This window comes from Molothrus ater, chromosome 5, assembly GCF_012460135.2.
Source record: "Molothrus ater isolate BHLD 08-10-18 breed brown headed cowbird chromosome 5, BPBGC_Mater_1.1, whole genome shotgun sequence".
Lineage (NCBI taxonomy): Eukaryota > Metazoa > Chordata > Aves > Passeriformes > Icteridae > Molothrus > Molothrus ater.
Window position 1 is genome coordinate 56896203 of NC_050482.2, and position 27961 is coordinate 56924163.

General features: G+C 42.7%; 1 protein-coding gene across 1 annotated transcript in view; it reads left to right on the top strand.

Annotated features, from left to right (window-relative positions):
* Nucleotides 1-5954: 5954 nt before the first annotated feature.
* Nucleotides 5955-27961, top strand: part of GYS2 (glycogen synthase 2) — a 42280-nt gene continuing 20273 nt past the window's right edge. The window contains exons 1-5 of the mRNA XM_036404995.1: nucleotides 5955-7250; nucleotides 15635-15816; nucleotides 18344-18535; nucleotides 18994-19179; nucleotides 27666-27810. Of these exons, the coding sequence (XP_036260888.1) occupies nucleotides 7130-7250; nucleotides 15635-15816; nucleotides 18344-18535; nucleotides 18994-19179; nucleotides 27666-27810 (826 nt within the window). The 5' untranslated portion in view covers nucleotides 5955-7129. The remainder of the gene's footprint in view (nucleotides 7251-15634; nucleotides 15817-18343; nucleotides 18536-18993; nucleotides 19180-27665; nucleotides 27811-27961) is intronic.

Here is a 27961-nt window from a genome sequence, read left to right on the forward strand (position 1 = left end):
TTCTGGTGGAAAGACTGTGGTATGAAGACAACATCCACAACTTACTTCTTGGGGTGATATACTGAGTTAGTTTCTGCAGAAAACTTTGCTCTACCCAAATAGGAGCTGGATCAAAGCGTGCAGACTAGACAACAGCCTAGAGGTAACACTTTCAAAATGAGATATAGGTAGAGCAGAATGCACACCATCATCCCCCATTGCTCTCTCCTGGAACTCTAGGAAATTTGGGAAAAACAATACACACACTCTGTATAATTCTCTTCAAAGACCTGGCAAACTCAGCCTTCTTATTGTCCAGTATTCTTGCAAACAAAATTATTTCGCTTCTGTGGGCTGAAAAAGAATTTGGTGGGGTAACAACTGGTATCTGGCAGAATTGCAACACAGTGAATAATGTATTACCAAAGGGCATTTGTACAGTTTGTGATAAGAACAATATGAGAAGCTAGGCTGGACTCAAAACCAGCCACACTGGTTTCCAGATTTCTGGGAAATATTTTAATCAATGTTGTATTTCAAAAACTAGTCTTTCTGGTATGTTTCAATCTCCCCACATGGGTGGCACATATTCCCAAGAACAGTTAGGGATTTTGTCCGCCTTACAGGGCGTGGCAGAGGCACATCCCATGGCAATTTCAAAGAAAGAGCTTAAAGATCTCTTGTTATGGGTACGCTGTAATTATCCATACTCAGAGACGCGTCTGTTTTGAGAGATCTCTGTTTGAGGTGGGTTTTTGGCAGGAAATTAATAGGCATCTTTATCTCCTAACTACTAGAAAGGATGAAACGGCCTGAAACTCTTATCACCTGCACGGGTGATGTTGGAGGCAACCTCAGCGAAATCTAGGAGGCTTGCCAGACAACAGCTTGTTAGAAATCCCACAGGGGTGGAGGGAGGGGAGCAAAGGCCGAAACAGAGGTTGGCTCTAGTCCCGGTTGTCCCGGGGGAGACAGCTCCCGAGGAAGGGGAGCAGGAGGAAATTTCATCACCTCCAATTCCACCACTCCGAAAGTCCAAGGGACCCCTAAAACGCCCAGAAACCGCAGAGAATGCAGGGGCTTCGGGCTCCGACTCAGACACAATCTCAATCCCGGAAGAGCTCAGGGTCGAGACTTCCCTGAGCGAGATCGAGGGGTCGGACCGCGCCACTGTCGCGCGTCCTCCCGATTTGCAGGAGCCAAAGGGATGTGGGAGAGGGGAAACGGCAGAGTCGGGAAGCGGGGTCGAAGCGGGACCAGAGGGGGAGGGGGAGGCGCTCTCTCGCGGTAGGCGCGGTCACGCGGCGGCAGTGCTAGCTAGCGGGGGGGGCACGACGGAGGCGGTGGGAGACATGGGATCTGGCGCGGTTTCTGCGGACGCGGCACCGGTGGCAGCGACGATTTCGAGCGGCACGATGCCAGAAATGCGTGCGGGGGGCAAGACTCGCGAGACATCCAGGGAGGGCTTTCAGACCGAGGCCACAGCGTCAGACGCGGGGGATAAGCCTGGCGGGGCAGCTGCAGAGCCCCAGCCAGCACCCGAAGGGAGACGCAGGAGGCGCGCGGTGATGACGCCGTACCCGGAAGTCGGGACGCGAATGTCTGCTCGAATTGCGGCATGGGCACAGGTACAAGCCGGGAAGAAATTGCACGCGTCAGTGGAGGATGTGGATACAGCGTCGGAGGAGGAGGAAAGGGAATCAGAGACGGATCAAACTAGGGAGGAGACATCAGAGGTGGAACGGAACGGAGACAGTTGACGTCAGTCTAGCGGAGACAGGAGGCGTTCCCGAGGGCGCGCGTGCGCGGAAGGTGCGGGCGGAGCGTGGTCGGAGGCGGGTCCGATCCCCTGTGACGACTAGGGCGAGGAAGGGGCGTGCTCGGGGTTCGACATCCCGGGGCTCCACCCCCTCTCCGATTCTGGTCCCTTCAATCCCAGTCCCTATGATCCAAAACTCTCCTATCCCGGGGAGACGTTCACGTATCCAATCTCCATTGCTAGCTCAGTCAAAAATCGCACAGTCTCAGTCTCACTCAAAATCGGGAGTGCTGCAGTCAGCCGAGCAGGAGCCGATCGAGTTTGTGACACCATCACGGTCGCCCAAGCAAATGACAGCGCCACCTTATGGTGGGATGACCACAGTGCAGGACATGCTAGACCTGTTAGGCCAAGCCACAACGCCATCTGGTGGCAGGACTGCAACAATGCAGCGATTTTTTCCAACAACATATAAGAAGAAAGCCACATCGAGAAGAACAACAACACCACAACAAATGGATTATCCTTCAACTTCGGAATTTCGTGAAGCTCAAGACGCTTCAGATGAAGCACAACCACAAGAAGACATGAAACGAATCATTGCATCGGAGGGAATTCCAGCATGGATGTTTTCGGCAGTGGAAGCAGCAAAGAGTTTTCTGCATTCTTTTGATACATTCTTTTGAGCCAAGAGGGCACAACCACGAGAATTTCAAGTTCCTTTTTCTGATTTAGGAGCGAGGCCAAAGACCTCAAGGCAAAGAATGTGGACCTCGGAGACACCAATGACCTCCACAACTCCATTGTGCATGCAAATACCAATTTGCATGTTTCCAGTTTCCGGAGGAGGAAGAAGAAGAGCCAGTGAAAATAATGGATTGGAAAAACATCAAAAAAGCGTTGTTAAAAGAAAAGGATTTATTGCAAGGTTCGGGAGATCTCATAATACCAGTGACATATGATGCACAGGGTCAGAATCCAAGGTGGGACAGGATGGGTCATAATGTGATCAAAGATTTAGCAAAGGCCATCAAAGACAATGGGCTGAATTCACCATATTTTTAGCAGCTCTTGAAGGGGACTTTCAATATGTATGATTTTACACCATATGACATCCGATGCCTTGTGTCAATGATTCTCACTGACATGCAAAATCTCATCTGGGACAGAAGATGGAGAAGGTATCTCACAGATTTGAGGAATGGTTACCAAGGTGGGCCAAATGTGAATCTCACAGTGGCACAGTTAGCAAGGGATCCTCCAGATGACAATCCAGCAGAGCAAGCAGTGCGACTCCCCAAACGAGTGTTGAATGACATCAAGGAAGCAGTGCGAAGAGCAATTCTACAGATTGCTGCAGCAGGAGTTCCAGACGTTCCATTCTCAAGCATCAGACAAGGTCCCACAGAACCATATTCATCATTCATAGATCGACTCACACAAGCTGTGGATCAACAAGTGACTGATGAGGTGGTGAAGAGACCTCTCATGGAAAGTCTAGCCTTCGGCAATGCCAACCCGGATTGTCAGCGGGTCATCAGTGCAATCCCTGGTTGGCCGTCCTTGGCAGAGTTAATGGAGGCATGCAGCAAAGTGGGAACACCTCAGCATCGTTGCATCGATCGTGAGGGAGGAGCTGCGAGGAGAATGGGAAGAACAGATGAGAGGACACTCGGAAAAACTTTGAAGACAAAGCGCTGGAGAAAATGCTTCAACAGCAGAATGAAAAGATGGACAAAGTTCTCACAACCATTCAGAAGAAGAACAGCTCATCGGGAGGACAATGCTACAAGTGTGGGGCGTTTGGACACGTGAAGAAGAACTGCCCACAAGCATGTGCACAAGCGAATGCACAAGTGCATGCACCAAAGATGGAAAGGCCACTCTGTCCACAATGCAGGAGAGGAAGAAATTCTGTGAAAGAATGTTATTCTCAGATGGATGTGGAAGGAAATCCCTTGCTGTGTCTGGGAAATGCAAAAAGAGCGCGCAGAATCGTCAGCGTGCGTTGACACAAGTGATGGCGATGACACAAGAGCAGACAGGACAGTCATCGGAGAACGTCAAGCAGACGCCCTCAGCAAATGATTGGAAGGTTCTCTTTTGAAAGAGGCCAGCAATGAAGTTTTATACTCATACCTGGCAAGCATGAAAACATTGCTAGAAAGCAGGGAACACGAATATTTTATCACTCACATCAGAGCACACACATCACTTCCAGGATTCTAGCAGAAGGGAATGCTCAGGCAGACAGGATGACAATGCCCATTTCACAAACGCTTCCGGACATTTTTGAGCAGGCAAGATTAAGCCAAGCATTTTTTCATCAGGATGCACAGGTGCTGATGGAATCCTTTTGTCTCACAAAGAGTCAGGTGAGGGAAATCATTAGTGCTTGTCCAGACTGTCAGCTTGTGCAGCCACTTGCTTCCACAGGAGCAGTCAATCCGTGAGGACTGCAAAGTCTTCAACTGTGGCAAGCTGATGTCACAAAATATCCATCATTTGGGAAGCTCAAAAATGTTCATGTTTCAGTTGACACATTTTTGGGAGCAGTCTTTGCTTCAGCACATACAGGGGAAACAGCAGAACACGCTTGTCGACATTTTCTGCGAGCATTTGCATCATTAGGTGTACCTCAAGAAATAAAAACAGACAATGGCCCAACATATACAGGCAGGGTGCTTGACAAATTTCTGAAAAAGTGGGGTGTCAGACACACATTTGGTATTCCATACTCTCCCACAGGTCAAGCAATCATTGAAAGAACACATCATACCCTGATCTGATCTCTCAGATCACTCGAGGTCAATTCACAAAAATATTCAAAAGATAAAAGACAGTGTAAAGAAACTTGGTGAAATCACTGGGTCTTGGATCGATGGTTTGGTTGAATGTTTTGATCTTTCTCCTTTGTGGAAGGAACTTCTAAGAATAGGGTTTTATGTTTTAATAGTGCTCTTAGTCCTCATGCTCATCATGCCATGCATCTTTTTGTGTGTGCAGCAACTCATGAGTTGAGTTGCAAAAGAGGTGTTTTTGGTGCAAACAGAAGGGGGAAATGTGGGAACTCAGCACATCCCTCTGGATGTCCAGAGTTGCCGAAAACCCTCTCGGGGGGCTCGGAGACCCTGGCATGTTGCCCGGAACACCTGGTGGCTTGACTTTGATCCTTCCAGCGAATTGCCACCTATGTATGAGGACATGAGAGCCACACGGGTTTGAATGGTGCAAGAATGATGTATTTACAGGGTGGAAATATAGATTTTGGGGTTTTTTGGTATAGGGGTTATGGAGACAAGATGGAGGAATCAGGGCGTGTCTCGTCCTTCTTTCTTCTTCTTGTTCTCCATTTTCTGCTGTGATGTTGGCACTTGGGGATTGGTTTAGAGTAGAAGTGCACTGTCTAACACAGGCGATAGGTATTGGGAATTAAAAGTAAATATGATATACGTAGTTTGTAGTATATAAAGACGACACTGCCTCGGGGGCAGTCAGAGTGCTTGTGGCTGCCTTGCTGTGCAGACCTCGGCTGGACAGAAAGAAAATTTTGTAGATAAGAAATAAGAAATAACCTGAAAACCGAAAAGTGAAGAGTCCAGACTCATTCTTTGGAGCGCAGGCTGCCTCAGAACCATCCCATGTGTCTCGGGGCAGAGACAGACAGCCGACCCAAGAAAATAGCATGGTTTTTTAGGTAGTGGATGGTCTGGTTTCCTACCTACTGCAGGTAGTAAAAGCCACAGCTGCTCCAAAAATAATGGTTCTGGGCCAGGCCTTTTTTTTAGAAACTGGTGAATAGGGCAACTCAAGCCATTGAGACAAAATGACACTCAGCCAACAAACCCCTGAATATCCCTGGCCTCTTATCAGGCTCTTTTCTGAGACAGCTCCAGTTCTTAACTCTGCAAAAAACGTTTCCTGCACCCTTAGGTTTTTTTCATTGAGCTGTATCCACCAGCTCAGGGGTGGGTCTGACTGCCGTGAATGCAGAGAGGGCACAGATTGTGGAAGTGGAAGAGCAAGTCTTGTGGGGAGTAGGTACTCTTTAAGGCAGGCTCAGCTGTGCCATGCATTATGTATTATGTCTGAGAGACTTCTATGCTGATGGGCTGCCTGTCTCCTAAACTAATTGTCAGACTTGTTTTGCCTTAGGTGAGCTCAGAGCCTTTCCTCCTATGCCTGCTGCTGCAGTGGTGTTCTCCACAGTGCTAGAGATGTCCTGGAACTCACCTGGAGATTTGCTCCCTGCTGAACTGTGGGTTTTGGGCAGGTTGTGCTCTAAGCTCAGAAACAGAGCCAGCTGGCCCAGCTGTCCCAGAAGCACTGGCTTCTCAACCAGATATGTAATATAAGCATCTAACAAGCAGACAGCTGCTCTGGGGAGCTGTGAGGATCTCAGGCTGTGAGTTAGGGACCAACAATCTCTGTCAATGCGTGTTCAGTGCTTGCAGCATCCCAGCTCTGTGCTGGAGAAGACGGGGGCATGCTGTGCCCTGACTTGGTACTCACTAAGCTCCCTGGGTGGAGGACATGGGCCCAGAGGCCAGGAAAGACCTGTGGTATAGAAAAAAACCAAACAGGTGGAAAATCAGGGACAGGACTGCAAGGAGGGGCAGAGTGCATGCCAAAACGGGGGTAGAGCCTTTGTGGCTCTGTAAAAGCTGGCAGGGCTGCAGAGCTGCTAAAGCAGCCAACAGCTGATGCAGAGTCCTGGGAGCAGAGCTGGAGATAATTGTGGAGATAGGAGATGTAGTAAACTTAGGCTTACAGATGGCTGAACTGAAAAAGAAGAGTTAACAGCATTTAACCTGGCAAGGAACCTGAGAGACATCATGTAAAATGAGTGTACTCTAACTCCTGCAGACGGCCAGCAGGTAGGAAAACTCCACGGGTGTAAGGGGAGGGTGTGTCTGGAGGGGAGGACTCAGGGGCTGGACTCAAATCAGGTGGTGAACTCAAAGTGTCCTCCCTGTTGGAGCTGGCTCAGGGCGGTGCTGACTTTACAACCCTCCAATGTCAACTGTTCCTGAGGTGCTGGTGGAGACTGAATGCTGTGGTTCTGGAGCTAAAAATCCTTTTTTACCTCCTTCTGAGAGAAGACAAAGAAAGAGCTGTGGCCCCAAAACAATTGAGACCTTTCTCAGGTCAGTGTTAAATTCTTACCTCTCCCCACAGCTGCTTCTCAAGCCCTGAGGATTTCACTGAGCCAATTTAATGCTGGTGGTCAGACAGTTTAAACCCATTAGCTCCCAGCTATCTGAATAATTTTCTCCTGGGATCCCAGCACACAGGCAGACTGCTCTAACCAGAACTGCAGAGCACTGCCACGGGACCTGGACTTTGCTGACTGCTGTGGCCTGCGTGGTGAGCACTCAGGGGCTGAAGAAAATGCCACTGGCAAGATCCCTGTCCATGACATCTCTGAATGGGCTTCTTCAGTGTGAGGATGAAGACCTGCCTGTGGAGGATTTGTTGCTCTTTGAAATTTCTTGGGAGGTTACCAACAAAGGTTTGTACCGCACTTGGGGGGTTAGTATTGCTGTTTTCTCAGGAGTGGAGGGAGGGAGGGAGAGGATGGAGAAGAAAGATATTCACAGGGAGACTGGAGAGGGCTGCAGAGCTGCTGGACTGAGAGAAGTGCAGGTGTGTAGTTGTGCATGCTGAGCGTGGGCTGCATCTGCCTGGGCTTGTGTTGGATGGGCAGAGCCAGGATGTCTCTCTGTCTTTTTGTGTTCCACCACCAGGGAGGGAAGGGGAGGGGGGTTGAACATCTAAGTGATAAGTCTGAGTGTGCAGCTATCTAAAATGCTTTGTACATACTTAGGTTTTGCTTTCCATGCAAATTCAGTTAGGAATGTCGTGCATGGAAATGAGCTGTACAACAGAGATCAGATGCACAGCAGTTTAGCAGCCCCCCCTCAGCCTTCTAGAGCACTGTGGAGAAGAGGCCAGGCCTGGAAGGGGAATAAATAAATAGAGCTGTGTACAGCCACTGAACAAAACCCAGGAGTCAATGACCAGCGGCCTTTGTGTGCCAGCTAAAACTCTTCTGGACTGCTCTTTGCAAACACAGGTGGTGCCAGACAGGGGCTTCATTTGTTCATTGGTTGCTGCTGGTCAGGCAGAGGGCACACTGCTTATTAGGCAAAAATCCTCCTGCCTCCATTTCTAATCCATTCATCAAATCATCCCCTTTCAAGTAGGTGTAGTTCTGCAAGCTTCCATTTTCACTGCAAAAGTGAGTTAGAATGAGTAAATGATTGACCTCCTGTGTGTTATTTTCCTGGCAGATAAATAGAGTTTAATCAGGAGAGGGGATCTGTAAACTGTTAAGAATTTAACTTTAAAGAGGAAATGTGTGTGAGAGGAACAGGCAGTACTGGGGGTTATCCCCATGGGGATGCTGGAATTACTGTTCTGTGATAATTTCTGCTGGTTTACATTGCTTTTTTAGGGTGGAGAGCCTTATCAATACCTAGAAGTGAGACAGAGTAGATTTGGCCATTTGAATCCCTGTGGGCTTGTTTTTCAGTAGCTTCAGCCAAGCTTTTAAAGTTAAATTACTAAGGCCACAACTTGGAGCATGCAGCATTCACTTTTGCAGTGTGCATAATAAGTAAGAAATAAGTAAGGCTCTGGCAAGCAGATGGCAGCAGAAATCTAGGAAATTCAGGAGTTCTCACTGACTTCTCTGAACTCCACAGCATACATATTTTCTGAGTCATCTGGACCCAGTGGTTGTAGATATCACACAAGATTTTTAAGAGAAGATAACCCAGTTAGATTTTCCCAGAGCATGTACAAAATGTAGTGAATCATTTAATCGTCCATAGAGCTCTGGCTGACTTCACTGGAGCAAAATCAACTGACGCAGCTAAAATTTACTATTCACACATTTTATGAGAGAATTAATATTAATAAAGTCAATTTTATTCAGTGTGTTTAAAAATAAGGTGCCTTTGCTTATACCACTTTCCAAGCCCATATATTCAGACAGGGCTGAAGGAACATGGAATGGAAAGCAATTTCTTCATTAGAATCTGACCTTCTGCAAAGCTTCCATTAACCAAGGTCAACTAGAAACATCTGTGCAAAATATAATATATTATAATTTATTAAATTTGATAATCCTTTTTCAGCCTATTTTTCTGGTAAATTCTTGATACTGAGGGTTTGGTGGTTTTTTTTTTCTATATCTTCCAGGCAATTGAATGTCTAAGTCATGTGGTGAGAACTGTTCCCTGGTGACCTAACTTTTATAAACAGTTCTGGGAAAATGATGCAGCACTGTGAGAGAGAATAGACAGCAAAATACAGGGAGAGTCATCACAGAAGATATATAAGCTTAGGAAATAATAGATTGTAATGTATATTCCTAGCTCCTTTAGCAGGAGGAATTGTTTATTTGATGAAATAAACTGACCACACAGAGATTTAGTTCTACTGCATGTTTTAGTGTTTGTGCTGCTGCACATGTTCCTAACATAGAGGGCAAGATAAACATTATCTGGATTTATTGCCTGACAAGCTTATTTTGAACATTTAACGTGAAGGTTTCTGTCTTCCTTTCTGGCAATGCAAAGGTATGTCAGAGGAGCTCAGCCTGAAGCTGGTTTGCATTTCTGAGGTGGCATAAAGCTGCTGCTGCCCACAGGAGCGAGTCCCAGTCTTTATGTTAATTTTGGTGCAATACCAGGTGCTTGGGTACATTTCCTCCTGGGCAAGTGCTGCTTCTTAATAATCCCTTCATTTCTCTTGTGGCACTGACAATCAGGTGCATTGTCCTCTCTCCTGTGAGGAAGGTGATGGCAGAGCTCACAGGTGAATATCCATCCCCACACACTGTAACCAATGACTTTTACAGGAGCAGAGCTGAACCTCTTCAGAGCCAGGGATGGCAAGGGAGTCCTGCAAATCAGAGAATATCTGATTCTGTAGAGAGGGAACAAGCATTCCATGGCATTTCCCTGATGGTGCTGGTTGTTACTGAGGCATGAGGTGCAGCTGTAGGGAAGAAGATGGTTGTATGAACTCAGGGCTCAAAGATCTACAAGTATCCATTATTTCCAGAGTCTCATCTCTTCTTTGTCAGCAGCTGGAACAGGGGAGTTTTCTCTCCTTTTGTTTTAAGAAGGGATAATTTAAAAAGTGCTCTAACAAGGAAGAGTTTCTACTTCTCCATGTTTCCTTTTTGTATTTTTTGTCCTGGCTGCAGCCTGTGCTAAGTTACATCCTCTGACACATAACATTGGCCTCTCAGTTACACCTCTCACTCTACTCTGTCTGAGCAAGCAAAGGTAGGGTAGCTGAAGGAGAAAATGGGAAATTAAAAAGGCTCATCTGCCAGTGTCACTCTCCTTCACCTTTCCTCCAAGTCATGAGAGGGAACTTGCCACTTAAACCAAAAACAATATTGAAATCCTCTCACATTGAAAGTCCTCTGCCAAAGAAATAAGAAATTAGTAGGTTTTTTTGTGGGATTTCCCTCACTGTAGTTGGCTTTTCACTGATAGGCAAAACCTTATGTGAAGTGGATCTACAGTGTTTGTGTGGCAGAAGGGGAAAAATGCAGGCAGTGAAGGGTCCTAGTCCATTGCAGTGCAAAAAATCTGGTGGTAATCATGGGGGAGATCAGCATTTTTAACTGTTTCTTTCTCTCCGGGCCATCATGCTCTAGTAAAACGAGGTCTGGTCATACAACTGTGGAAAAAATGAGTGGTTTCTTTCCTCCATAGCATGAAGACTATTAAAAGCTTTAAGTACAGGAGCACAAAAGAAGTGGCTACCAAGCTATGAAGATTTTGGGCCTGCGTTGAGTTTGTCTGTGGTAGGATTTCTGACACATTGGTTAGAAGGGCTGAGAATGTTCAAGATCCGCCTTTTTCTCTAGAAAGATGTCTTGAAAATAATTCCAGTGATATTTAGATTAGTATCCCTTGCTGTACCACTCACAGTTTTTAGATAGAAAGTAGAAGAATGCTTAAAAATGCTGGGCAAACAGCCAGCTTGTGTCATCATTCAGCTGTGAACAGCTTAGCTCAAGAGTCACTGGTAGATGAATCTCAAATATTTTTATTCCATCCCCATTGGAATGGAGACTGTGCTAAAAACAAAACTTGTTTCAGCTCTCCTTGGAGCAAAGATCTCAGTTCAGCCTCTCTGGTGAAAAACTGGATTTTTGGAAATTAAATCCTGAATCCACTGAAGTAGGACCAGCATTTTCCCTCCTCTGTGTCTTCCCATGATGAAACTTCCTTGGGAGAAGGTGATTACTGTAATTTGTGACACAGCTGAAGTAACACCCTTTGGGGAGTGGGGATGTGCTGGCATAAACTTGGCATAAGCACAGCCTCAGAGCTCTGTGCATTTATAGAGTGGGCTGGAATATCAATGTCAAATCAATTCCAAATGAAATCCTGTGCACTGGGGATGATGCACACAGAAATAGCTTCTCAATTGTGGACATCTGTCATAAGTTTCAATGGTTCAGTATTATTTCAGAATATGTTTGGAATGTCAGAATTTCAGAGAATGTGGAAATCTGTCTTCTGAGGAGTCCTGGCCACAAACATAGCCCAAAAACCACAGGAAAAATATCTGTTGGCTGAAGATGCTGGTTGTTTTTCACCTGACACATTTTTCAGCCTATTTTTATTCAACAGACAATCAATCAATCAGTAAATCAATCAATCAGATTCCAATGAAATATTAGAAACAAGTTCAATCCAAATTTTTATCAGACCTGTGCAGATCAAAGACACATTCTGAGGAGAACAGTGAAACAATTGATGTGAGAGTGATTGTGGCAGTTTGAGTCCCGAGCCTGGGCTCATGCTGCTCCCAAGGATCCTGTGGCTCTCATGGTTCTCAGGGAAGCTTTAATGCCTCCAGAGTGGCCTGGTGAGGACATAGCAAAGAAGCTGCAGAGCCCTGGAATCATCCTGATGCTCTCTCTGTGTAGCAAAGGTGTGTGAGAAAGGATCAGTGACAATCTCCACTTACCTCTGTCTCGCTTCCATAGTTCACTTCCTATTTCTCTCCCTCATTTTTGGTTTCTGCTGCTCCTTCATTCTGTCCTTCTGCAGTGTGGGGTGGGTAGGAGGACAAGCTCTAACTGCTGCTTGGATTTTAAATATACAAAAGAAATAATGCAGCAGGACTTGAAACAAGGAAAAGAGAAAATGCTGGAGTGATGCAGAGAACTCCTTTAGACAAATTCTAGTAGTGTTAACATAGTTAAAAAGGTTTAGACTTTAAAAATAATTCTGTGGAATTTTTTGAGATAGTATTTTGGTTTTATCTTCTATTTTTTAAAGAGGTCAGTAAAAAGACATCAAACTTCCCTTAAATTAACAAAATCCTTCTTTCCCAAATATCTGAGCTCTCCTTTCTGTGCCAGTTATTTTTTCCTTAAAGAAAAAAACAAAACAAAACAAACCAGGAGGAAGAATGGAAAGGAGATAGGTGGGGGAAAGAATTTTTGTTGATTTCCTTTGAAAGTTGATTTCATTTATTGGTGGAAAGTTTAAAAGCATGTTTTAAAAAGAAATAATAAAAATATTTTTATTTCAATGATGTTTTTAAATGACTAAAAATTAATATATTTGAATAAAGCATTTTGTTGAGCATCAGAAAACTAAACTATTCCTGTATCAACATTTTACGGCTAATTCCCCTTGTCTGTGATATTCCAAACCAGTTCTCTTGTTCTGATCTCTGCTGATTCTCTATCGGCTTCTCATTTTGTCATTTCTTGTTTGTTTTAACCCTGTTTCAAAGTACAAAATTTCAGAGGCAGCATAGAGAAACTTGCAACATTTTGGTACATCCCTGTTGTTTGGCAAGGTTTTCTGTTTATAGTATGACCTAAAACATTGTATTAGACAAGAAAAAGAAGGCTTACCAAATTGTTGAAGCAATTTGAGAATTCTGTGAGCTGAACATGTAAACCCTTACTCTGCTACTCAGTAGGATATTAATGTTTTGCTTACTGGCACAGATATTTCCAAGGAATTCAGAGCAACTGAGCATATAGAAACTAGCTCTTAAAAGAGATATAATCTGTTCCTGGAGTTTGCTATGGAGAAGTGTAATTTCAAAAATCAATACATTATTCTAGACATTGCTCTGTTCTTCTCAAGATGTCTTTTTTAAGTTATACCCAACACTTCCTACATACATAGTTTCACTTGCAGTTTCCCTCCGCTGTCAGTTAAACCTTATGCACAGACATGCTTTGTGAGTCATATTTCCACAGTAACAGGGAAGACAAAAGCAGGTCTGGGGGCCAGGTAGCACTGCTTTTATCACAGTTAACTTCGGAGGAGTTTTAACAGCCTGTAAAATGTACTCCTTGGATTTTATAATAAGTACTTTTTAGTGCATTTCAGGCAAATCAGTGCCCTGAAATGTTTTTTACCTTGCTGTGCAACAGATTATGACAGCAGAGCACGGCACACTCTCCATTCTTCCCCCCATAAGAAGCCTTCGATACATCTTTGGCCCTTTAGGGCACACAGGGATCCTAAGGATAACCTTGTGAAAAGAAACACTCAGATGCTGGCTGTGTGAAACAAAGATCCAGGCTCTGCGCTGCCCTTGAGCTGCAGATTCCCCATTTCTCTTGAAATCTGTGGCTGTGGAAACTCAGCTACGTTACCAATCCCAGTGTTGAGCCCTTTGCAGTGTGGAAGAGGCTGATCCACACTCCTAGGATGGGGGAAGGAGCTTTGCTTCACTCTAGGCATATACAGCTTTATTGTGGTATTTAGTGTCTTTCATCTTGCAAGTCATGTTTTCTCTTTTTCCTGGATCACCAGGCTGCCCTGCACTAAAATCTTTCCTCATTCTAAGCTCTGTATCCCTGCCAATTCAAACCAGCCAGTTTCATGACTAAGATTTCTACCAAGCCTCATATTTATCTTATTTTGGATTGAGGCCTCTTATGCTCCTATGATGAAATTACCACCCCATAAAAACAGAGGTATCATCGTAACTATTGCTTTTTAGGTTGATTTGTCTCATATAATTAAAATTTTATGTTTATCTGAATCCAAGCTATTCAAATAGACTCTTTCAGCTTGAGCAGAGGAACTTGGAGGGAAAATACGGTGTTATTTATCTAAGATTGCTCTAAATCCCTGTCCAAAGCAGCCATGGAAGAATATGATGACTATAAATTAGTTTCTTAAGCTTTCTGGTCCTGCAGAAGGGGAGAATAATGGTGTTATGCATAGGTTTCCTTCTGCAATTCCATGGCTACATGATATGAAACTCTTGAACTGACAGCTTGATTTAGGAGCAGACATCTGTAAGGTTCTTGTCTTCTTAAGTCTTGAATTATTAAGGGTAATAATTTATTTGTACTAATTCTACATAGCAAGCTGGTAGATTGAAACTGCATTTTTTTTTCCTCTTTGTAAATACCTAGAATTCTGAGACATGAAAATATTGAGACCAGGGGTCCTTTCAGCATTCAAAACAAATGGGATATTTGTGGAGAAAAGGCATTTAAGTGAACAATTTATTTTCTAGGAGCTTAATTAAAACTGTAGCTCTGTCATTTGGCTCTCCAGGGCTGCAAGACAGCAGGCTTTGCAGAAGGCTTTCTGTGTTTGTCAGGGGATGCAGTTTAATTAATCTGGAACTAATCTCCCAAAGTGCTGAGCAACTTCAGCTGCCGTATTGTACATAGCAGTGGCAGATTTTTAAGGAGAATTAGGTAACTTCTCAAGGTTTTTAATTATATTGAATATGGTGCACTGGCACCTCTGGATATCCCAATAGCTTTAAAAGGGTGAGCCTAGCATGCCAGCTCTCAATCTCTGGCAGTTTTCAGTGCTGGCTCCATAGGTAATTTTGATATCACTGCTGGAAGGTGTAGCACCATCTCCATCCCCAGAGTGCTGCCAATATTTCCAGAGCTTCAACATTCAGTGGAGGGAAAAAAATTTATGTAGTAGCAATCCCTTCTGTAGTGTTCCTTTTGCTCTTTGTACCTGTTGTGCTCCCTCTCTCCCACCTTGCTGGAGCTACGCTCATTGTCTCTGGTGTGCAGCAGCTGCTTGGCTTCAGGTTTTCTTTTCCCTCACCATCCTGCCCCCTTGCTGGACTCAAGCATGCCCTATGGCTCTTCTGACTTGGTGGTGGTGCAATTCCACTTCCTGGCACCCTGGGCACTGTAGCAAAGAGAGGTTTGCCCTGCCAGTGTGTGAATTCCAGGGCTGGCTATGGCCAACTCTGAGCAAGAGCAGCTAAGGGACTCTTGCACACCATGTGCAAGAATGGATAGATGTGTATTGACTTGGCAAGGGATGCTGCTGGATTCTCTTACACATTTGAATGGTGCATTTGCCTTTAAAGCAGACATTATTTTGGTGAAAGATGCTACAGACATTTATGTAGTCAGTGTAGGCTACATTCCCTTCAACTTTAACAACTCTTCAAGACTCATAATGGAACAAAACTCCTTATGCTTTGAGGATATTGGGTTAAGTCCATTTTTATAGGCACCAGTCAAACAAGCTCAGTTTGTGTGTCAAACAAGCTCAGTTCTTACCATGTGATGAAAAATAGGTTTGAAAATTATAACTGAGGCAATAAAACAAAAGCAGAAGGCTGTGCTTGGGATGCAGCAGAATCAAGATCAGACATGAGAGAGTGGAAGTATGAGGCCCAGGATTTTAATCCCCCAACTGAACAGGGAAGCTCTGATACCATTTAAGAGACTGAACTTCTATTTATTTGATTGAGGCTGGATTTCACTTAAAGCCTACATATGTGAAGGGATTTAACTAGCAGTGTATCTGATCCACAGATGGATTGGAGCTTAGTACAGAGATCTGTAGCCTGTGCCCCTTTCTAATTTTTGTTTTTTGTGATCTTCTTTTGCAGTGGGAGGCATTTACACTGTGATCCAGACAAAAGCCAAAACTACAGCAGATGAATGGGGTGAAAACTATTTCCTGATTGGCCCCTATTTTGAGCACAATGTGAAGACTCAGGTGGAATTCTCTGAACCTCCAAACCCTGCAGTTAAGAAGGCAATGGACACCATGAAAAGCCAAGGGTGTCAGGTAAATCAGATGTGTTGCTGCTTCCCCACGGCAACAAATCTGACTCTGAGGAGATTAAAGTTTGGGTTAATGCTCTTGTCGTTCCACTTGACACAGCAGTCCTGGTCAATGTCACAATGGGAAAGGCTCGGAATCCACTGTTAGAACAGCAGAGTCAATTCATTAAAGGTTATTTTTGAGGAGGAACCAGTTCATCCAATTATGGGTTTTAACAGTCATTTATCTGCAAGGCTGCTTAACTGGATTAATGATTTATTTATCTGGTCTCTAAAGTACGGTGAGATTTTAGTACATATAACATGACCTTACCTTGTGCCCTTATTTCACATTCTTGCATGGGAATGAGAAGAGTGGTCCATTAGCTCTCAGATTTTCTAATGTAGCATAAAAATATTGAGATGAAAACCAGAAAAGACTTGAGAAAAGCACTGTGGTGACAAAGGATCCACTTCCTCAGTTCAGTGCAACCAGCTGTCAGTTCCCTGAGAAGAGAGGCTAAACCACAACACAAGAAGTGGATTTTCTCTCTTTCCAACATGATTTTTAACCAGTGTTTTCTGTGTGATCTCATAGCCTTTCTGAGGCTCGGTTTCTCCAACAATGAAGTGGGAATAAACTTCTTCCTATAAAGGTTATCTGCTAAAAGAAATAGATTATCTGCTGTGTTGATGGGCAGTTATTAAGCTGCAAGCAGCTTTGGTTACCTGAAAATGGGTGGAAGGTAACTCATGCTAAATTTAACCTCCTTTCTTGAAGTCCTTATCAGAGATGTAGAACTTGCCTGTGCTCTGGCTCAGTGTTGAGTCCCTCAGAGATGCCAGTTTGCAGGAGGAAAAATTGTCTGCTCCTACTGTGTGCTGAACTGATGTGGAGAGCATCAGAGGCAGCAGCAGGGAAGGATTCTTACTGTTGCTGAGGGCATTGACACACTTCAGTATGGAAATTCCTGAAGTTCTTGGGTTGTCACCAGCTGTGGCACTGGAAATGTGTTGTCTGCCTTTGTAAGAGCAGTTGTGCTGTTCTTAGGATCTAATGCCTTGTTATGCAGATGTCTTTTATTGGATGAGTATGTGCCACAGCTTGGGAGTGTTGGGGACACTGACATGATGCTTGAATTGTATGGGCCCAAACTGAAAGGTCCAATCTGCCATTTCTTATCTTTATCAGATTTTTGTAGGTCACTGATCAGGTTTTCCATGTTGCCTCTGTAACACTCCTGTGTCTGGAAAACAGCTAAAGACTTCTGGGGCAAATTGATTGCAATGCTTTATGTTGTTCCAGCAATGCATCCAATTTAATCAGCCACCTCTGCCAGCCCAACACGTGCATGGTGCTGCATAAGTATTCATATACAGCAGCAAATCTGTCCCAGGGATGTCAAATATAGCTTTGATCTCCAATAATGACGCTCTCGTTTCCAGGAGCTGCACTTATCCTATTAACATTTATGTCTGGGTTTTGCTTATGCATCACAATGGATGGTTTTAAACCAGGGGACCTAGGAATGCTTCCAGACTTCTCAGGTCAGGTGTGTTCCTTGCCACAACCTGACCATGTATTTAGATGAAGTCTGGGTTCTCTGCTTTTTAACCTCATTTTCCTGAATAGCAAATCTGGACAGTCTGAAATAAATACATGAGGAGCTAAAAGGAGCAAACCTGCCTTTGTTATGCCTTCTACTTTTTGTGAAAACAGGCCAAAAGCTTTTATCTTATTTGTTTTCAAGACCTGACCTCTCTTCAGCTCATTGCAGCGTCAGGGCTGGGTTCAACCCCTGAGGTCCCAGCTGTTTTGATGCAGATTTAATGTGAAATTATTTCACTTTGCAGACTGTAGTGTGGGCCCAGCTGGGTTGGGCAAGCCAGTGCAGGCAGTGAAGTTGTGAATACTCTTAGAAATGGTTATATATACCAATGGAGACAAAGCAGGAAAGCTGCATTTTTAGCCTGATGCGATTTTAGGTATTGAGATTTATTGATCTTCCACTTCTGATTGATCCTTCCACTCTTCCAAATGGAATTGGAATGATTCCCCTCTGCTTGGGATGAAGGAAGAAATGTCATGGTAGAGACAGGCACCAAGCATCAGTCCTACAAAACCTCTCCCCAGTAATCTAGCAAAGATAGCAAAAGACTGGAGACAAATATGAGTGAAATAAACTGATAATTTTAAAATAAGAACAGAACTGGCATAGATACTTCAATAAGAAGACCTCATTATTCAAGCAAGTGCGGTCTTCCTAAGTTTTTTTTTTTCTTTCATAGAAAAGAAGTTGCTATTGCAATGAAAATCTAAAAAGAAAGACTTAAAAATAAAATGTTCCTAAAGGTTAGAGTTTCCTTTGCTTCAGTATTACTCTATGTATTTTGCAAAGAAAACTGCAAGTCCTGAGTTGTAGGACTGTGAATACACATTGTTTGTGTGGTGTACTTCAGATGTGATGGATGAAGATTGTTGTGCTAACTGGCCTTTACACTCACTTTAACCTTTTCTTTCTATCCTTCTTATCCTTGCCTCTTTTCCATAGGTCTTTTTTGGAAGATGGCTGATAGAGGGCAGCCCTTATGTCTTACTGTTTGATATAGGATCAGCAGCTTGGAACCTGGACAAGTGGAAAGGTGAATTTTGGGAAGTCAGCAACATAGGGATCCCTTTTCATGACCGAGAAGCCAACGATGCTGTGATTTTTGGATCATTAACAGCCTGGTTTTTGAAAGAGGTACAGTTTTTAAACCTAGAGATTTGCAGACCAAAACTACCTTGGGATGTGGTTCCTATTCTCCAGTTTGAAAACCAAGATTTTTAGGAAGTTGATCTCAACATAAATCAAATTTGTATTAAAAACTTAAATTTTGACTGGTCATTCAACTATATTTTTCCAGAAGAAGGATAGTGGGGCTGCCCAGTGTGGAGTCTGAGTGACCGTGCTTGCCAGAGCCCCCTGACACTCTAGAAAGCGGTCTGTTCTGAGGAGCGAGAGAGCACACATTTTTCTTGGGTTAAGGATTAGAGCTGATGGAAGTCAAGGCACATGTCCTCTTAAAATTGTACTGTTTTGTCACAAGAAGGAAAGCAAGAGTACAAAAGGCTTCACCAAAAAAAGAAAAAGAAAAGTTCTCTGGAGCTGGGATGATGGACATGATAATGTATGTTTCATGTATTTCTTTTTCTTTTCAGCTTTCCTCTCAGTTTGATGACAAGCCCAATATAATTGCCCACTTCCACGAGTGGCAGGCAGGAGTGGGTTTAATCCTGTCTCGATCACAGAAACTTCCCGTTGCCACAATTTTTACTACCCATGCAACTCTGCTTGGGAGATACTTGTGTGCAGCCAGTATTGACTTTTACAACAATCTGGACCAGGTAAGAGACATTTTTCTCATTCTTCTCTGTTTTTTTTAGCTAATCATGTACTGGCTCCCTTTCTGTTAATGGTGTTACACCATTTATTGTATTTTCTGTCTTGTGTGCTTGCTTATGACCCATAGCTGGTTTTTGATTCCAGAGCATGAGAATCAACATTTTGTAAAATCATGAAGTGTCTAGGCATGAGTGCCTTTGTCTCATCTGACAGGTCTGAAAGTTCAGTGGAAACTAGTAAAACCTATTCAGCTCTAGCCAACATCTGACCCTTCAGGTGTAGTCTCACTCAAAAGTCTTTCTTAATGTAAGAAAAAATAACCAATAGCCCTCCTCTTGAGAAAAATACCCCAGAATTGCAGTGGATCATGGTTGCTTTGAGTTTTTTTTCCCCCAGCCTACTTCTTAATTTTTACAAACCATAGTGAGTCCTAATTTCAAGCATTTCAGGTTAGGCCTAATTTGTAACTGGCAAATGTAGGAAGTACTTTCTGAGTTCAAAAGACTCACATGTGTTTCTTGGAATGTGTGTAAACTGTCTGTTGATTTTGATTTTCACTGTTCTCTTTTCACTCAAAGCATAACACAAAACAATGTTTCAAGGACCCAAATGTTTTTAGCACTGCTCTCATCAGGGTACTTTGCCTGATCTGGGATTTCTATTATGGTCACAGACAAACCTGAATTCAAGAGGTTTTTGCATTCCAGCACTTAGTGAAGGGAGAGGTACATAAAAGAACCACATTGTTCATGCACTTCCTTGGCTAAAATTAGTGAAGAAAATTACACAGATGGTAATTTTCAGTTGGATGTTTGAAGCTTGACATGTTGGGGAGCTGTGTCTTCCAAAGACAAGGCCTAAGCAGTTGTATGTTGCTGGCCTGACTCAGAAACAGGGAATCATGGAATGGTTTGGGGTTTTTTTTTGGTAAACATTATCTCATTCTGACCCCTGCCATGGGCAGGGACACCTTCCACTAGCCCAGCTTGCTCAGAGCCCCATCCAACCTGGCCTTGGACACTTCCAGAGATGGGACAGTCACAGCTTCTCTGGGCAACCTGTGCCAGGGCCTCACCACCCTCACAGGGAACAATTTCTTCCTTATATCTGATCTAAATCTGCTCTCTGTCATTCTGAAGCCGTTCCCCCTTGTCATGTCACTCCAAGCCCTTGTAAATCATCTCTCCTAGACTCCTAAGTTAGTTATGGTGTTAGGTGCATTAATAAGGCAGCATGAACATCACAGTCCTGCTGTGTAGGAGTCCAGACACTCCTGCTCACTCATAGTCTCTCTGTGTGTATAATATAGAATGGTTTGTTTTGATTCTGGTTAATTGAGGGAGCTGCAAGCAGTCTGGAAAGTAGTCTTTTTTTTCTCAAAGCAGCTGGGTTTTTTTGTCTTCATAAATACTTTTGGGGGCCTCACCCTTGTCTGTATACTCAAAAGGTACTCAAATGATCTTACATCTGACTAAACCTGCAGACTTTAATATATTTATAAACTAGTCACAGTATTAATATAATTTTTTTTCTGTCCACACATAACATGAACATCTTTATCTGTGAAAGCACTGTCTATCCTTCAAAGCCTAACAAATCCCATTGGTGACCATCAGCTATATATGTCACAAATACAGAATTGTCTATTCAGATTTTATTCTAAGAATATGTGGAATGAAACATAAGTATCAATTTCAAATATCATTCTAAAGGGCTGTAAATAATATTTAAGGGAAGGAAATTGTGGATTTCTAGGCTGTAATGCTTTATACCCTCTGTGGGTTGACAATTAAAGGTACTAATAGAGGAAATTATGTCAAGCTGTTACACCATTGTTTAATATTTCTATAGGATGCTAAAACTCTTCCTGGAAAAGTTAACTATCTTAGTGAGGGCTTCTTTGGCTGTGAAAAGGTCACCTTGGCCCAAAAGTCAGTTGAGACACAAGAGCTTGATCTCAAATACCATAATTAAAGAACAGCTAGATCTTCAGACATATTCTTGTTGTTGCCTTCTAGCAGCAAACTATTTAGGTCAAGCAAGCAATTTTCTTAGTCAAGAAGATTCTTTAGGGCTTCCTAATGTTTAATCTTTGGAGGAAACAATATTTTTTTAGAGCATTTCACCCCCTCCCACCTCAAAAATAGCTGGGTTTCCTGATTCAGTGCTATTGCATAAATGTTTTCCCTTGAAGTACGATTAAGTTCTCATGTTTGACCAGTGTTTCACAGCTAGAACACAGTTTCCACCAGGCAGCAGCTGCCAGGATGTGTTGTGCCAGACGTCACAGAAAAATGGCTGCAGCACAGAATGAAAGTGTGTGGCCTTATTGTGCCTGACGCAATCAGGCATGTACAGCTCATACAGGGAAAAGAGGAAACCTCATGTCTTTGTTTCAACACAGTCCACAAAATGCTGAGTTAGGATGCCTGGTAGGCAGTTCTGCACTGCTCACACAGTGCAGGACTCTCCCACTGCACTGTCAAACCATCCCCATAGATAAGCAGGGCTAGAAGATGCAAGATCAGTAGAGTCCTGAGCTGTGGGCTACCAAAACTCCCTGTTCCATGAGCTGAGGGCACATGTCAGCCTGTAATCTTTAAGAGGACATTTTCTGGGGGGCTGCAAACCCAGTCAGCTTAGTAGAGGAAAGCTGTGGATGGCTGGAAGATGGGAGGGTGCTATATGGATGTAAAACTGTAATGTTTTGTGAGTCCTGACCTCTTCCTGAGCCATCTGCTCTTTGCCTCAGTCAGAGGTGGGATCCTGGTTCTTAGGCAGTATTACAGCTTAGCAACTGGACATGGCACTCAGGGCTGTGCTTTAATTGGCAAGGTGGTGATTGGTCAAAGGTTGGACTCAGTGATCTTAGAGGTCTTTTCCAACCTTAATGATTCTGTGGTTAAGGTTTGAGCTTATACAATTCTTATATTCTTACAGTTTTAACTCAGTTCATCTGGGCTGGCTGGAATTAACCTGCCTCTGCTCCAGTGAGAACCTGGGTGTTAAACTCCTAGCAGGTGCTCAGGAGCGCGGTGGCCACCAGAAGTAACGCTGTTGTGTTACTATTTAGTGCATATTTTAGTACCTAGATTCACATTTAATTCACTCTCATCCTGGAGAAAGGAAGGGAGGGAAAACCAAAAGAACAAAATGGGGTGACATGTACAGTAACTGACAGTGTCTTTATTTTTATTTACTTTTAATTATTTGAAGAACCCTGGGTACATGACTGGGGTCAGGGACTGCTCACTAAACCTATGGGTTATTGTCTTGAACTCTTCCAAACTCAACACTGCCTAATTTCAATATCAAGCACGGTTTTTTATGAGTTTTAATTCCCAATAGAAGTTTAAGAACTTTTGTATATCTAAATAGTCCAGCCAATAGGGCATTTTCCCATTGTCTCCATGTCCAGTGCAGCTTTTACATTGGTGTGTGAGATTATGTTTGTTGCCAAGATACCTAAACCAAAATTGCTACAAGTTAGGAATTTCTGTGAAAAAAATCTCTGGGTCTGTGGAGCCTTTCTCTCTTCAGGAGGAATTGGCTTCTCAGCTGAAGATTAACATTCTCAATCATTGTTTTCCCCATTGTTTGAGGGGACTGATTTGGTTATTTGCTTGTTTTGCATGGGGATTTTTTTCTATCCTTTCATGCCTCTAGAGTTTTAAATAAACCAGCACCTTTCATAAATTGACTGAGACACCAATGATCCAAACAAGTTCCTAGGTGAATAGACAGCTCATTTTGGAAAATTATTTAAAATTATTTAATTATTTAATATTTAAATTTTTTATTTTGGAGAGGTCATCATCTGAAATTATTTTTGGGACCACTGGCCTGGTGTCATGGAGAAGTTTGTGTGGTTCAGCCTCTGGTGCTTCTTACTAAAAAACCACTTTGAGTTTAATGGGAAAAGGAGAAAGAAAAAAAGGTCAGTCATAGTCTTCATTGCCTTTTTCCTTAGGTTGCCCTGCTGATGTGTAACACTTCTGTTTAGAACTTGGAACATTTTCATTCAGCTCATGCAGGTGCAGCTGAATCCTGTTTGCAAAGTGGTGGAAAATCCTGTCCCAAGAAGTCTAAAAGGAAAAGTACTAAAAATCCCAATGAAAATGAATAGTCAGGAGCTTTTTTGCTGACAATGTCTCACTCCACTTAGTGCTGTACTGTTCAGTTTGTCACCGAGCTCACTGTTACACAAAGCTAATCCACTTTGTCAACAGAACAGCTGATGGAAATCTGATTTAAGCCAGGAAGTGTAAATTTCATTCTCTTTTGGCTTGGCAGAGCTATACCAGAATGAAAGCTCTCTTTACATAAGGCAACAGTCAATTGGAGGTAAATTTGATGTTAGCTGGATTTTAAGGGAGCGGTTCTTACCTAATTTAGACAGCAGCAGCCAGTGAGATAATGGTGGAAGCAAAAATGTTTCCATTCTACCTGTTAGTCCCTTAGGAATTTGAACTTCAAACCAGTCTCTGACTGTTCCTTGGTCCTGCAGAATCACTTTGAACTTGAGCGTACCACTCTTTTAAAAGACCAAGAAAGATTATTTCGTTCTCTGTCTAAAATCCTCAAGCATGAAACCTGTACCTTTTATTTGAATAACAAAATATTTACAGCGAAATTATCCACTCTTGAGGTAAGGTTTAAATGGTGAGGGTATTAAATGGTGAGTCTGTATTTTTTCTGCAAAGATGTTGTCATGTTTTATTTAGGAAAATTACATATATTAATTCCAGTTTGAATTTGTATTGGTTTAACTTCTGTTGGTTTTCACCATCCTTTTTTTTTTCATTAGGAGAGCATAGCCTAATATCAGTATCTAGAGATTCTTTGTAGACTGTGACAAATAATCTGTCTTTCTTTCAGACAAAAATTTAAATGGCTAATATAATTCTTCCTCTTTTTCCACTCTCAAATGATTCTTGTGTTTTGGAAATACTTTGCAATTCATCTTTAAAGTATTGAAGTAGAAATGGCTGATTTCGATTTGCTACTTCAGTGACTGTTTCCAGAAGAAACATAACTGCTTAATATTCTCTTCTTTTTCACTCAAAGTTCAGAATGTCATGCTGGGGGGCTCAGTGATTACCTGCTGTGCCCCCTAACATGTTGAATTTTAAGAGATCAGTGGGATGTTATGCTCATTACATGAATCCATAGAAAATGAACCAAAGAATCCACAGAAATGAACCAAAATTTTCCCTCAGAATTGCACAGCAGCAAATGCAAATTTTACTCCAAAGCATTGCACCTGTGGAACATCTTCTTTTGCTTTAAAATTAGAGTGGCCTTCTAAAGGAGTAATTTCTCCTTCTAATCCTTGCCCGCTTGTAAATTCTAATAATCTACTTGCTTTCTACCAGTCAGGGAAGGAGAGGATCCTCTAATAAATTTACAGGGAAGTGGATATTGAAGCTGTTGGCCTTTAAATATCACTGAAATGGTTGGACTAAAGGACCTTAAGAGCTTCTTCTACCCTAAAGGGTTCTGTAAACAGGTCATCTGACTTAGGTTTTTTTTTTCTCTTGATGCAGCTGTGATCTGTGGCTTGGCTAGTGTTCCCATTTGCTGATAACAGCAAACAAACAAAAGCAGGCGTGACATACTTGATGGGAATCTCGCTTTGCTCTGGCTGAACACGAGGGGTTTGGAGCAGAGTTCACAGGTGCCTGAGCTGGGCTGGACAGAGGGCAGGGCTCAGGGTTGAGCAGGAGCTTTGGGTTGGGGGTGAGGAGCTGCCCAGGTGTCCTGCTGGTTTCAGCATATTGTCCCATGCCCCACTGTGCCTCTAACTCTGGAGATTGTCAAAGTAGGCTCAGCTTTGCACAGGACTAGGTGGGTTAAATTAGTCACCTGCACTGTCTCATCAATTAATTTTCATTTACCCTGCCCTTCAACTTGGCTAAGGCTCTTTTGTGAAGTCGCTTGTCTAGCCTGCTCAGAAGTGCACAGTTCTTACTCCACCCTGAGGTCAAAAGTCAAGGTCTTGCTTTACTGATTGGTGCTTGAAGCTGCTGGAGAGTGAGAGCAAATGAAATGTGAGAACCCCATGACCTCTGTTTGTACTTCCTAATAGATGTGGAATTGTGTACCTTTGCAAAAACATGCCAAAAGCCCCACAATCATACACAAAATAAAATACTTCTTGTTTATAAAAGATGGGAAAATGAATAGCAATGAAGAAATAAGCACTGATATATGTTAAATATGCAAAGCCTGTTCATGAAACCAAAGAAATAAAAGTTAACTAGAAATAAGTCATAGTGCTTAAAAATCTTTTTATAAACCTTTCCCCAGCAGTGTTACAGGGACAACAGTTATCAACAGTTGTCTTTATAATATCAACAGTATTCTTTATCAACAGTTGGTGAGCATGTCCCAGATTTAATTTTTAATCACGTTTTGTAATTAAAACCCATTCTTGCTGAGCAAGGAAAAAGAGAACAAAAGGCCTTTGAAGTTTGACCAGCTATTTGTTTGCTAGCAATTTCAAAAGTATTTTTAATAGAAAGCCAGATGTGTTCGAAAATACTTTCATAATTATGACTGTGTAGTTGTACCCATCCCATTCATGTGTTTGTCTAGCATGCTAAAGAACTGTCCCATTTTGTATCTTTTTTGCACAGAATGTTTAGACAATCAAATATGCAGTTAAGAGCTGCTTGTGAATCAGTTTAGTGTAAGCCAAGGATGATGCTGAGACCTGTGGCACTTTAGGGAGCCAAAGAATTCCCCTTTATTTTTCTCTTTGTGTTCTTTCTACCACTTGATTTCTGTAGCAAATGAAATGAACGTCCTGGAGAAAATATCCTTAGTATTTCATGCTCTAAAATTCTTGTGGGGAATGCAGAAAAGATGATATGTGAGGATACAACTGCGAGATGGTATCATAGTATTTAGCACATTATGTGGTAAATTGTATTTGGCAAATGTAGAAAAGTTCTTGATATAGAGGATCACCAAGACCAGAATAAAGCATCTAGTTTCTTTGGAAGTTTTCAGCTGAGACTTTTCAAGAGTCCTTTTTTTTTTTTTTTTTTGGTCACACTAGGGTGGTTAGATTGGCACTTTCAACTAACACAGTGGAAGCCCCTGTCCCACTAGTATTGTAGCACTGATGCAGAATTAAAGCAGATAAAAGCAAGTAATTTTCTCAGCAAAGCAGTTATAAGATATCTATATCTACATCTGTGTCTACACCTATCTAAGTGAAAATAAGTTTTTTACTTCACTGTAGATCCCTGAAATGGTTCACATTGCATCAACTTTCTTGCAATATGTTCTGTACCAGCATTAAGCTTTGCAGGACAGGTCACAGTCTAAATAGCTTTACTTCTGTCCAAGTTCTGAAGTGCTAAAAGCAGCTGCCATGGCAGGGGTCACTCAGTCCTAACTATAGAAAGTGCTGTCTGCCCTGCCTGTGATAGGGGTTAAATCTATTATGGTCAAAGTTACACAGTCAAATGCAATCAAAATCAGGCTGTACAGCCTGCATTAGGCAGCGATCACGACAGAGCTCACCCAGAGTCATTGTCACCCTCCATGAAACTCACAGGCCATTGGGTGCCCATGCTGTTGACCTTAGGGGCTCAAGACTTCTGTTTGCAGAAGTGAAACATCATGGAAGACTAAGAGGATTGTGATTTAATTGAAAGCATTGACACCTTTTTTAGACTATGTTGTAGTGATTTTGCAGTGGAACATTTGAACCTTTAAGCGTGGACTCAAGGGAATTGTGCATTTTCTTTGCATCAGGATACCATAAGTTAAAAAAAGGGTAGCTGCAAGATTTAAAGGTGATTTAGAAATACTTGGGTGTTTGGAATGTCTTATCTAGCAGTTTAACTTGCATCTGCCTCTAAAAATTAAGGGAGTTCAAACTGAAATATAAGAAGCAGCAAGTCACAGTGGCAGAGCTGGAGGAAGAATATCTCTGAGTTTCAGAAAATATCTCATGTTCTGTTTTCTTTTTTCCCTTGGGAATTGTCACTGAGTCTTTATATCCTGCCTCTCCATTTCTCTCTCACCTACCTGTGATTCCCACCATTCTGCCAAATCCCCAGGTTCTGTCCTCATCCCCATTCCTGTTTTCTTCTCTTCCCTTCAGCTACCAGCAATCTCTCTGCTCTCCCAAGTTTTCCCACAAGCCCGTGGAAGCTGCAACATGATACATTGACAGCCAGCAGGCCAAATTCCACAGATCCTTACCTTTCATGGAATCATTAATCTAGATTTCCTTCCATGGCAGAGCTGCCATTCTTTGAGGAACAAGCAGGATCTAAGAGCTCTCCTGCTCTTTCAAATTCCTTGAAGTTGATAAAATAGTTCAAACACCAGAATGACAGAACAGCAGCATAATCACGTGGTTCTCATTCCCTGGGGAAAAGGAGCCTAGCAGGAGAAACCTTCCATGAGGGAGACAGTTTGATGGTCATGTCACACAGGTGTCTTTTTTGTTGGTTTTGTTATTTAACAGTTTGACATTGACAAGGAGGCTGGAGAGAGGCAGATTTACCATCGGTACTGTATGGAACGGGCATCTGTGCATTGTGCCCATGTGTTCACCACAGTCTCCCAGATCACAGCTACAGAAGCAGAACATATGCTTAAAAAAAGCCCTGGTAAGACCTGAATTATTTTTTTTTTACTGTTATTTCCTCAGAATGCCCACATATCCTTAGATTGAATGAGCATAATAGAGGCAGTATGCAAACATGAAGAGAAAGAACACATGCACAGGTGTGTCTGGCTATGCTACAGGGATTAACCAAT